The 13,508-nt window shown below is 44.2% G+C and overlaps 1 protein-coding gene across 1 annotated transcript in view; it reads left to right on the forward strand.

Annotated features, from left to right (window-relative positions):
- The window catches only part of POLDIP2 (DNA polymerase delta interacting protein 2), a 200,970-nt gene that overhangs the window by 96,100 nt on the left and 91,362 nt on the right, over positions 1-13,508 (forward strand). Inside the window, exon 4 of the mRNA XM_069226155.1 lies at positions 5,507-5,603. Within this exon, the coding sequence (XP_069082256.1) occupies positions 5,507-5,603 (97 nt within the window). The remainder of the gene's footprint in view (positions 1-5,506; positions 5,604-13,508) is intronic.

The following is a 13,508-nucleotide window of genomic DNA, read 5'->3' on the forward strand; positions in this document are numbered from 1 at the left end:
CAGGTTCTGCTTGACAGATCCGTTGAGCCACATGTAATACTTGGGGAATGCTTAAAATGGAATGAGCAGGATGCCAGGACAATTCTTGTGGATCTCCTGTCTGGTTGCTGAAGTAGCTTGCTGTTGCCCAATCAGACTTTGTACATCGGTTTGTCGTGGGCACAGTGCCTGCCTTAAACTGGGTTTTAGTGCATTTATGTGGGAGGACACTAGGGTTACCATAGTACACTCCCTCCACACTCCCACAACTCTCAGAGCCCAAATTTAGTGTGGCTGAAGACTTTCACCATCTTGTACTTGCCCTTGCACATTGCATTTTGAGCCTGTTTGCAGTAAGGCAAATAGGAACTGCTGAAAAAGTAGATAGGCTGGGCCTGGGGAACCTATACTGAATTTGTTAGGGCATGCCCTGGAGTCACCACACCACCTAGCTAGTTCTGAGCATAAACGTGGCACTTCTCGGCACCAATTTCAGAACACTTCTGGATCCTGCAGAAGAACATAAGAGCACTAGACAGCCCTACAGAGGCTTCACATCCACCTTCTTTGGTGTCTCAAAGCCAAGGATATTTCACTGCCACAAGATGAATTTCAGACAATTGGAATAACAGCGGTAGGGGGAGTGCTTCAATAAATATTAGGCACTGGGCGATATTTAAGTCCATAATTTGTTTACTCTGTGCCACTACAGATAGACACAAATAGACTTGGTCTTGCTCCAGTAGAAGCAGCTTTGCCAGTTCATGTTCTTTCTGAACTCTTTGTTGGGCCATCTTTGTGAAGTGTAGCGCGAGTCCTGTGGCAGGGTGAACAAGAGATCCACACCTGGATACCAAGTGTTTCTGCTCTGTTGGTTCAGAGAAAAATATGATGCCACTCTGTTGTTCTCTAACGAATTGGAGGAAAAATAGAGGTCAATCCACCTCTATAATCTCCTGATAACCCTTAAAATGATTAGATCAATTTGGTCGATCTGGGATGAATGCAAGAGCACTTCAAAGAATTTGAATGGTTCCTACATTGTTTTGATTGTTAATCTCAAAGAGAAATAAAGTTTAAAAAAAGTTTTATTATAAATAGTTCTCATCAACTCAGACCTTTGTTAGGTCCCTAAGTTGGCCAACTTTTAAAAATGAAAGTCTCCCAAAACTGAAATCATGTTAGTTTGTAGACCCCCCCAGGGAACATTCCAAAACAATTGCCATTGTTCCCTGGGATTCCCTTACAAGTGGGCCCTTCTGTACACAGCCTAAGAGTATTATCCAGCTCAGCTTTCAACCTCATAAATTGTCAACTTGGTAAATACCAAGCTGATAATTCTAAGCTAATGACATATAATATTGATTAAAGATGAAGAAAGTTCAATATGTCATAAAAATAACTAACACTATGAACTATCTGGACCCAGCATCTACTCCCAGGACCAATGGACATGCCTCATAAAGAAAAGGGCTGCAGTCGTTTTTGTCTTTCTCTACTGTAACAGGGGATGGAGCTGTTAAGACCAGAGAGAAATCAACAGAGAAATTAGACCTGGGAAGGAAAGAAAGGTAAAGGGATCCACAGAGAAAGATAATAAAGGTGAATGTTAGTAGCAAGAAAGTGGCGGGGACAGGAGAAGGGGAGTGTATAGTGAATTGCGTAATTAAAGATGAGCAACTGGTGAATTGGAAAGTGCTTGGTAATGGGCAGGCATTCCCGCTCAAAAGCAGTTGACCAAAGTGGAAGAGTGGTTGCAGTTTAGTGAAAAGGTTTTACACAGGGGACCAGGAGATGAAAAGGAAAACCAAAAAGGTTGTTAAGGATACAAGTGAAGAACAGATCATGAAATGAGCAAAAGGGAAAAAACAGAGAAATGCTGTGAGGCTGAGACATAATATTGAGACATGAATGGAAGATGGAGTAAGCAATGACAATTGTGGTTTGACAGTCTTTAGTCAGAATTGGTTTGATGTATCCTACGTGACCATGTCAGTCATCTTATTATAGAGATCGTTTCACAGGCCGACCTTCATAATTATAGCACATAGTCAGCAGCCGCACAGAAACATAATGTTTTTCATCTGAAGTCACTCAGATTGTTTACATGTTCAGATTATCCACAAAAATCGCATTCCTCTACTACCCTAGTCCTATCCAAGTCTGGGTCTTTGCTGTGCCTTTGAGCTGACAGAATTTTCTCACAATAAAGATTAGGTTCACTCCCAATTTCCGCAGCACATGCACTGGCAGGGTTCTTTGGACAAGGCCATGTAATACTATTATTACAAACTGTAAGGAAATGCCTCCTTGGCATGGTTACCCCCTGACTTTTTGCCTTTGCTGATGCTATGTTTTGAATTGAAAGTGTGCTGAGGCCTGCTAACCAGGCCCCAGCACCAGTGTTCTTTCCCTAACCTGTACTTTTGACTCCACAATTGGCACACCCTGGCACCCAGATAAGTCCCTTGTAACTGGTACCCCTGGTACCAAGGGCCCTGATGCCAGGGAAGGTCTTTAAGGGCTGCAGCATGTATTATGCCACCCTAGAGACCCCTCACTCAGCACAGACACACTGCTTACCAGCTTGTGTGTGCTAGTGAGAACAAAATGAGTAAGTCGACATGGCACTCCCCTCAGGGTGCCATGCCAGCCTCTCACTGCCTATGCAGTATAGGTAAGACACCCCTCTAGCAGGCCTTACAGCCCTAAGGCAGGGTGCACTATACCATAGGTGAGGGCACCAGTGCATGAGCACTGTGCCCCTACAGTGTCTAAGCAAAACCTTAGACATTGTAAGTGCAGGGTAGCCATAAGAGTATATGGTCTGGGAGTCTGTCAAACACGAACTCCACAGCACCATAATGGCTACACTGAAAACTGGGAAGTTTGGTATCAAACTTCTCAGCACAATAAATGCACACTGATGCCAGTGTACATTTTGTTGTAAAATACACCACAGAGGGCACCTTAGAGGTGCCCCCTGAAACCTAACCAACTATCTGTGTAGGCTGACTGGTTCCAGCAGCCTGCCACACTAGAGACATGTTGCTGGCCCAATGGGGAGAGTGCCTTTGTCACTCTGAGGCCAGTAACAAAGCCTGCACTGGGTGGAGATGCTAACACCTCCCCCAGGCAGGAGCTGTAACACCTGGCGGTGAGCCTCAAAGGCTCACCCCTTTGTCACAGCACCGCAGGACACTCCAGCTAGTGGAGTTGCCCGCCCCCTCCGGCCCCGGCCCCCACTTTTGGCGGCAAGGCCGGAGAAAATAATGAGAATAACAAGGAGGAGTCACTGGCCAGTCAGGACAGCCCCTAAGGTGTCCTGAGCTGAGGTGACTCTAACTTTTAGAAATCCTCCATCTTGCAGATGGAGGATTCCCCCAATAGGATTAGGGATGTGACCCTCTCCCCTTGGGAGGAGGCACAAAGAGGGTGTACCCACCCTCAGGGCTAGTAGCCATTGGCTACTAACCCCCCAGACCTAAACACGCCCTTAAATTTAGTATTTAAGGGCTTCCCTGAACCTAAAGATTTAGATTCCTGCAACTACAAGAAGAAGGACTGCCGAGCTGACAAACCCCTGCAGAGGAAGAACAGAAGACACCAACTGCCTTGGCCCCACACTTACCGGCCTGTCTCCTGCCTTCCAAAGAACCTGCTCCAGCGACGCTTTCCAAGGGACCAGCGACCTCTGAATCCTCTGAGGACTGCCCTGCTTCGAAAAAGACAAGAAACTCCCGAGGACAGCGGCCCTGCTCCAAAAGAACTGCAACTTTGTTACAAGGAGCAGATTTAAAGACCCCTGCAACTCCCCGCAAGAAGCGTGAGACTTGCAACACTGCACCCGGCGACCCCGACTCGACTGGTGGAGAACAACCAACTCAGGGAGGACCTTCCGGCGACTCTACGACTGTGAGTAACCAAAGTTGTCCCCCCTGAGCCCCCACAGCGACGCCTGCAGAGGGAATCCCCAGGCTCCCCCTGACCGCGACTGTCTGAACTCCATTTCCCGACGGCTGGGAAAGACCCTGCAACCGCAGCCCCCAGCCCCTCAAGAAACGGAACTTCTGTGCAGGAGTGACCCCCAGGAGGCCCTCTCCCTTGCCCAGGTGGTGGCTACCCCGAGGAGCCCCCCCCTTGCCTGCCTGCATCGCTGAAGAGGCCCCTTGGTCTCCCATTGAAAACTGAAGGAAACCCGACGCGTGTTTGCACACTGCACCCGGCCGCCCCCGCGCTGCTGAGGGTGTACTTTCTGTGCTACTTTGTCGTCTCCCCCCCCCCCCCCCGCCCCCCCGGTGCCCTACAAAACCCCCCTGGTCTGTCCTCTGAAGACGCGGGTACTTACCTGCTGGCAGACTGGAACCGGGGCACCCCCTTCTCTCCATTATAGCCTATGCGTTTTGGGCACCTCTTTGACCTTTGCACCTGACCGGCCCTGAGCTGCTGGTGTGATAACTTTGGGGTTGCTCTGAACCCCCAACGGTGGGCTACCTTGGACCAAAAACTGAAACCTGTAAGTGCCTTACTTACCTGTTGAAACTAACAATAACTTACCTCCCCCAGGAACTGTGAAAATTGCACTGTGTCCACTTTTAAAACAGCTTATTGTGTTTTATGTAAAAAGTATACATGCTAAAGTAATGATTCAAAGTTCCTAGAGTACTTACCTGCAATACCTTTCAAAAGAGCTATTACATGTAAAATTTGAACCTGTGGTTCTTAAAATAAACTAAGAAAAGATATTTTTCTATAACAAAACCTATTGGCTGGATTTGTCTCTGAGTGTGTGTACCTCATTTATTGTCTATGTGTATGTACAACAAATGCTTAACACTACTCCTTGGATAAGCCTACTGCTCGACCACACTACCACAAAATAGAGCATTAGTATTATCTCTTTTTACCACTATTTTACCTCTAAGGGGAACCCTTGGACTCTGGGCATGCTATTCCTTACTTTGAAATAGCACATACAGAGCCAACTTCCTACACAAACCCTATATTAATTAAAGTTTGTTGGCAAAATGTATTCAATATAGTATGCTAAGCACAATGTTTTGTTCAGCCAACGACCTGGAACCACTGGTCCTAAGGAAAAAGAAACTCCTACATCCCCGCTTAGGGTCTTCGTACAACATGAGCATACTTGAAAACCATCACTTGATTCCAGAGGTAGTGTTCTGATAGATCTTTCAGTAGGTGCTCCACAGCTGGGAAAAAGCCCGTCGGCTAGTCTGGGATCGATAGGTAATTTAATGATGTACTTCAAAAGAAACTTGCGACAGGTCAAGATCCTTTTCTTTATGTAGCTCAGAAGAATGCCAAGTAACCACCAAATAACTGAGCTCCATACAAAACCTAAAAACATTTTGTACTTGTGAATCTGTACACTGTTTGCTACTGGAGAAACCATATTTGTGACATGCTGTTTAATTTGTGTTGTTGGTATCCCAGTGTGCAGATTGTAAAGTCTAACATTATCACTGTTATTGTACTATGGAATTCAGTTTGTCTTTCTGTTCAGGACTGAGAACACTGCAAACCATGGATCTAAAGAGGTGAAGGGCAACACCCACACTTACTACCAGGTGCTTATAGACGCCAGAGACTGTCCACATATAGTGAGTATCATTAGCAATATCATACAATACGTGAAGGTCCTGCCTCAAGCCTTCCTCTATAGAGTTTGCTCCATTATCACTTGTGGCAGTTGCGCAGTGATAACAGTGAATCTGTTTATGCAGGTGTAGCTGTAATGGTCAACAGCGAGACTTCATATGACCCAACTTAAATTGTGTTCTCAATAACTAAAGTTACACCATAAGTAGCCAATAAGTAACAGCACCTAGAAGAACAGCATCATTAATTAATACACACCTAAATCAATAAAGAATACTACATTAATAGCTGTCTCATTCATAGTGTTAACTGTAATGTGATAAGAAATCTGACCTGGATGAACATGTGTCATTGCCTCGGTTATATCAAGGTTGAGGTCAAGAGCATTACATTTGGTGTTCTGGATTGCAGCACTAACAATAGTTGGCGAATTTCTGTGGTTTTTAGGTTTTATTTTGTAACTCTACAGCTGTGTTTTTAAATGAATTTCACAGTTTTTTAAAGTGTACGTTAAAGTTTTAAAACCAGAGCCACTGGAATTGTGCGGCAGTAGATGGCAGCACTATGCAGCAGGATTGATAAAATTATGAACCTAGAAAACGCAAATCATGCAATCTAAAATCAGTGACAACGTTAGTTCTCATTTCCGAAACTAAAACTGTCTGGGCAATGTTGTGTCACTAGTACCACTTTAACACCTCAGTACAGCAACCCAAAGTTCATCAGTTAAACTTTGCGAAGAGACTTCCATTTCATTGATCTATGTTTGGTGCTTTTCTTTTTTGTAATTTTTGATCCATTTGAGATAACAATTTTTTATGTGGTAAAACTATAATTATGCAAAAAACGGTTCAGCCACAGAGTCAAAATGTTTTTTGTGGTCCTGGTTGTAAGCAACGCATAATTTTTACGTGTATAGTTTCACAGATACTTGCTTTACAAGTCCCCATCTACCTAATGTCATCTTTGCTTGCAAGCGGATGATGGACTGCGGTGTTCCATTTCAGAGTCCTTTCCTTCAAAGAAGATAGCAGTCACTCAAGAGTAACTGTTGTGTATTTATTTATTTAGGACAGCTGCTCACACTTTCCAACTCCTATGGAGATTTCTCAGTGTAATTAGTGACACAGTTCCCTTGCCGGGTATCCTTTAAACTGTTCTGGTTAATACAGAAAATATACACTGCACTATCAAATACAAGAAAACAGACTAATACTTTTCAAACAAAGATTTGGAAAATAGATTGATAATTCAAAACTTTCCTTTTAACAGCATATTGCAAAAAATATTGCAAACAATTTTATAATGAATATCAAAACGTCATATTGATTGAGTATCAAAATGTGTTAGCTCTAATGTTTGATTGTCAGGAGTTGTCAATTCATATTATCTAAAATGGTTACGCTTCATGAGAGAGTGTTAAAGGGAATGAGATTGCAAGGATAACAGTATGTTCGATGGCATATGTCGCTGCAGATACACATGTTTGGCACAGTCCGCTGCCTGGTGTTGGGCTCGGAGTATTACAAGTTGTTTTTCTTCGAAGAAGTCTTTTTTGGTCACGGGACCGAAGGACTCCTCCCTCTTCGGCTCCATTGCGCATGGGCGTCGACTCCATCTTAGATTGTTTTTTTCCGCTGTCGGGTTCGGACGTATTCCTTTTCGCTCCGTGTTTCGGTTCGGAAAGTTAGTCAGAATCTCGGAAGAAAGCGTCGGTATTGTTCCGTTCGGTATCGGGATAGTTAGGTACATCGACACCGATCATCGGAAGACTTTGGGGTAGCTTCGATTCCCCCATCGGGGCCTGGTCGGCCCGACCGCGTGCGACATCGAAGCCGATGGAACGGACCCCGTTCCGTTTCTGCCCAAAATGTCACAGTAAGTATCCTTATACAGATCAGCACTTGGTCTGTAACTTGTGCTTGTCCCCCGAGCACAAGGAGGATACCTGTGAGGCCTGTCGAGCCTTCCGGTCCAGAAAAACACTCCGGGACCGAAGAGCCAGGCGTCTACAAATGGCGTCCACGCCGACAAAACAACGTTTCGACGACGAAGAGGAAACATTCTCGGTTCCGGACTCAGAATCCGGAGACTCCGACGTCGAACAACAGCAACAAACTGTGAGTAAGACGTCGAAAAGTAAAACCATCGACAAAACGAAAGCCCAGGGGACGCCACTGCCAACAGGCCATGGCTCGACCCATAAAACAGGCGACCCGTCGAAGGCGCCGAAAAAGGGCACGCCCATAGCGAAGACACCCGACTCCGGTCGAGGGACCGCCATGGAGCAACCTCGGAGCCGAGATAGCGGCTCCGAGAGACAAAAACAAGATACCGGCACCGAAAAACATCGGCACCGAGAATCCATGCCGAAAGGAACAAAAATTCTGTCGGTGCCGAAACCGAAAAAAGATTCTCACTCGGCGCCGAAAAATACCACACCTTCATCCTACACAGAGGAACAAGGAATGAGTGACCAGATGCACAGATTTGGACAAGAGCTCCAAAGTGTAGAATCAGACTACACACAAAAGAGACTGTACATCCAGCAAGACACAGGGAAGATATCAACCCTTCCCCCAATAATGAGGAAAAGAAGGATCAGTCTCCTCAAGGATAACGCACAACCACAAGCCAAAGTGGTTAAAAAAGTCACGCCTCCGCCCTCTCCACCACAACAGGCATCGCCGGCACAAACACCGCCACAAATGCACTCACCAGCGCAAACTACCATAAGTCAAGATAATCAGGATCAAGACGCTTGGGACCTATACGACACCCCAGTGCCGGACAATGATCCAGATTCATACCCCACAAAGCCGTCACCGCCAGAGGACAGTACCTCATACTCACAACTGGTGGCTAGGGCTGCAGAATTCCACAATGTCCAACTGCATTCCGATCCTATAGAGGATGATTTTTTATTTAACACCCTCTCGGCTACACATAGCCAATATCAATGTCTCCCAACGCTACCAGGGATGTTACGGCACGCAAAACAAATTTTTGAAGAGCCCGTAAAATCAAGAGCCATCACCCCAAGGGTGGATAAAAAATACAAACCACCACCCACAGATCCAGTGTTTATTACTTCGCTGTTACCACCTGACTCCGTAGTAGTAGGGGCAGCTCGCAAAAGAGCAAATTCCCATACATCTGGCGACGCCCCACCTCCGGACAAAGAAAGCAGAAAATTTGATGCGGCAGGAAAAAGAGTAGCATCACAGGCAGCCAACCAGTGGCGCATCGCAAATTCTCAAGCGCTGCTGGCCAGATATGACCGCGCTCACTGGGATGAGATGCAACTTCTCGTAGACCATCTTCCCCAAGAATACCAAAAAAGGGCGCAGCAAATAGTTGAAGAGGGACAAACAATCTCAAATAATCAAATCCGCTCTTCACTGGACGCAGCCGATACTGCAGCGAGAACAGTCAACACTGCTGTCACCATAAGGAGACACGCTTGGCTCCGCACTTCAGGCTTCAAACCTGAAATCCAGCAGGCTGTCCTTAATATGCCCTTCAACGAAAAACAACTTTTTGGCCCTGAAGTGGACACAGCCATTGAAAAACTTAAAAAGGACACAGACACGGCCAAGGCCATGGGCGCACTCTACTCCCCGCAGAGCAGAGGCTCTTTTAGAAAAACTCCATTTAGAGGGGGGTTTCGTGGCCAACCCACAGACACCACCAGCCAACAAACAAGAACCACACCATATCAGGGTTCCTTCCAAAGGGGAGGTTTCAGGGGATATAGAGGGGGTCAATTCCCAAGGAGTAGGGGAAGATTCCAGACTCCAAAAACACCTCCACCTAAACAGTGACTTTCAAGTCACGCAACCCCTTCACTCAACACCAGTGGGGGGAAGACTAAGCCAATTCTACCAATCTTGGCAACAGATTACAACAGACAATTGGGTGTTAGCAATAATCCAACATGGCTATTGCATAGAATTCCACAAATTCCCACCAAACATCCCTCCCAAAACACGCAAAATGTCACCACAACATTTAGAACTTTTAGGACTAGAAGTTCAAGCACTACTGCAAAAGGATGCAATAGAGTTAGTACCAATACAACAAAAAAACACAGGAGTTTACTCCCTGTACTTTCTAATTCCAAAAAAAGACAAAACATTAAGACCAATATTAGATCTCAGGACACTAAATACCTACATCATATCGGACCATTTTCACATGGTCACACTACAAGACATCATTCCACTGCTCAAACAGCAAGATTACATGACCACACTAGACCTAAAGGATGCGTACTTTCATATACCAATACACCCTTCTCACAGAAAGTACCTACGGTTCGTATTCAAAGGAATACATTACCAATTCAAAGTGTTGCCATTCGGAATAACAACTGCACCAAGAGTGTTCACAAAATGTCTAGCAGTAGTAGCAGCACACATCAGGAGACAACAGATACATGTGTTCCCTTACCTAGACGATTGGCTAATCAAGACCAACACAGTAAAAAAATGCGCAAACGACACCACATGTGTCATACAAACCCTTCACAAACTGGGGTTTTCCATCAACTATACAAAATCACACCTAGAACCGTGTCAGACACAACAATATCTAGGAGCAACCATCAACACATCAAAGGGAATTGCCACTCCAAGTCCACAAAGAGTGCAGGCATTCCACAAAGTAATAAGTGCTATGTTTCCAAACCAAAAGATACAAGCAAAATTTGTGCTAAAACTTCTAGGCATGATGTCATCATGCATAGCCATTGTCCCAAACGCAAGACTACACATGCGACCCTTACAACAGTGCCTAGCATCACAATGGTCACAGGCACAGGGTCAACTTCAAGATCTGGTGTTGGTAGACCGCCAAACATACCTCTCGCTTCCATGGTGGAACAGCAAAAATTTAAACAAAGGGCGGACATTTCAGGACCCAGTGCCTCAATACGTTATAACAACAGATGCTTCCATGACAGGGTGGGGAGCACACCTCAATCACCACAGCATTCAAGGACAATGGGATATACACCAAACAAAATTTCATATCAATTACCTAGAACTGTTAGCAGTATTTCTAGCGTAAAAAGCCTTTCAACCCATAATAACACACAAATACATTATTGTCAAAACAGACAACATGACAACAATGTATTATTTAAACAAACAAGGAGGAACACACTCAACACAATTGTGCCTCCTAACACAAAAAATATGGCAGTGGGCGATTCACAACAACATTCGCCTAATAGCACAATTTATTCCAGGAATACAAAACCAACTAGCAGACAACCTTTCGCGAGACCACCAACAAGTCCACGAATGGGAAATTCACCCCCAAGTTCTGAACAAGTACTTTCAAATTTGGGGAACACCCCAGATAGAATTGTTCGCAACAAAAGAAAACTCAAAATGCCAAAACTTCGCATCCAGGTACCCACACCGCGAATCACAAGGCAATGCTCTATGGATGAGTTGGTCAGGGATATTTGCATACGCTTTTCCCCCTCTCCCTCTCCTTCCATATCTAGTAAACAAGTTGAGTCAAAACCAACTCAAACTCATACTGATAGCACCCACATGGGCAAGACAACCTTGGTATACAACTCTACTAGACCTTTCACTAGTACCGCATGTCAAACTACCCAACAGACCAGATCTGTTAACACAACACAAACAACAGATCAGGCATCCAAACCCAGCATCATTGAATCTGGCAATTTGGCTCCTGAAATCCTAGAATTTGGACACTTAGACCTCACACAAGAATGCATGGAGGTCATAAAACAAGCTAGAAAATCTTCCACTAGACACTGCTATGCATCTAAGTGGAAAAGATTTGTTTACTACTGCCATACCAATCAAATACAACCATTACATGCCTCTACAAAAGACATAGTAGGATACTTACTACATTTGCAAAAAGCAAATCTCGCTTTTTCATCTATAAAAATACACCTCGCAGCAATATCTGCTTACCTACAAACTACTCATTCATCGTCTCTATTTAGAATACCAGTTATTAAAGCATTCATGGAAGGGCTAAAAAGAATTATACCACCAAGAACACCACCAGTTCCTTCATGGAACCTTAACATCGTCTTAACAAGACTCATGGGTCCACCTTTCGAACCCATGCATTCCTGTGAAATGCAATATCTAACCTGGAAAGTCGCATTTCTCATTGCAATCACATCCCTCAGAAGAGTAAGTGAAATACAGGCATTTACCATACAAGAACCATTTATTCAAATACACAACAATAAAATAGTTCTAAGAACAAATCCAAAATTTCTGCCAAAAGTAATCTCACCATTCCATTTAAATCAAACAGTAGAATTGCCAGTGTTCTTCCCACAACCAAATTCCGTGGCTGAAAGAGCACTACATACATTAGACATCAAAAGAGCACTAATGTACTACATTGACAGAACAAAGCTAATCAGGAAAACAAAACAACTGTTCATAGCTTTTCAAAAACCACACATAGGAAATCCAATCTCTAAACAAGGCATTGCTAGATGGATAGTCAGATGTATTCAAACATGCTATCTTAAAGCCAAAAGAGAATTGCCTATTACACCAAAGGCACACTCAACCAGAAAGAAAGGTGCTACAATGGCCTTTCTAGGAAACATTCCTATGAGCGAAATATGTAAGGCTGCAACCTGGTCTACGCCTCATACGTTTACTAAACACTACTGTGTAGACATACTAAATGCACAACAAGCTACAGTGGGCCAAGCTGTACTAAGAACATTATTCCAAACTACTTCAACTCCTACAGGCTAAACCACCGCTTTTAGGGGAGGTAACTGCTTTATAGTCTATGCCAAACATGTATATCTGCAGCGACATATGCCATCGAACTGAAAATGTCACTTACCCAGTGTACATCTGTTCGTGGCATTAGTCGCTGCAGATTCACATGTACCCTCCCACCTCCCCGGGAAGCCTGTAGCCGTTTAGAAGTAGATCATAAATCTTAAACATTTGTACATTTGTAAATAATTATTATAAACTCTTAACGTACATACATATTCACTCCATTGCATGGGCACTATTTATAGCAAACAACTCCATCCTCACCCTCTGCGGGGAAAACAATCTAAGATGGAGTCGACGCCCATGCGCAATGGAGCCGAAGAGGGAGGAGTCCTTCGGTCCCGTGACCAAAAAAGACTTCTTCGAAGAAAAACAACTTGTAATACTCCGAGCCCAACACCAGGCAGCGGACTGTGCCAAACATGTGAATCTGCAGCGACTAATGCCACGAACAGATGTACACTGGGTAAGTGACATTTTCATTACATCCATTCCACAGTTAATGATGCTTTAGTGGCCTTGTCAAAGTAGCTTTTAATTTCAATGTATAGAACTTCTGTAACCCCCAAGTAGCATGTCACTGCCCAAGTAGCATGTCACCGCCCTAGTATCAACTGTAAGCTAGTCATCAGTATCTAATCCAGAATGTTTAGTGTTCCATTTAAAAAAGTCTCTGCACATGTTGTTCTCGATGTCTTCCTTGTGCATTCTTGGCAGTCCTACCAATGTCAAATAATGTTACTGTATCACTCCTGCTGTTAAGATTATCTTTAAAATGTCTGACTACTCGATATAGGAGATAAACATTTCTGTTTGCCATTTGAATGTTCTAAAATCCTCTTCTTTCCCAGGAAAATAGTGCTCCCTGTGTATGCCTTTTTGCATGGGTATTCTAGTCCATTTGTGAGAAATCTGGTGTACAAGAAATTGATTTATTGATCTTCTAGTTATAAATAAGAAATGTAGGCACAGTGGCACTGGCTGTACTTGCAAGCTTTGCAGTTGCCACAATCTACAAACCCTGTATGTAGTCTGAGCCATGTCTGTTTGTCAGAGCTCCTTAAATAACCATGGCCTGGTAACTCTTGTAAGGAATTG

Source organism: Pleurodeles waltl, chromosome 3_1, assembly GCF_031143425.1.
Source record: "Pleurodeles waltl isolate 20211129_DDA chromosome 3_1, aPleWal1.hap1.20221129, whole genome shotgun sequence".
NCBI classification, from domain to species: domain Eukaryota; kingdom Metazoa; phylum Chordata; class Amphibia; order Caudata; family Salamandridae; genus Pleurodeles; species Pleurodeles waltl.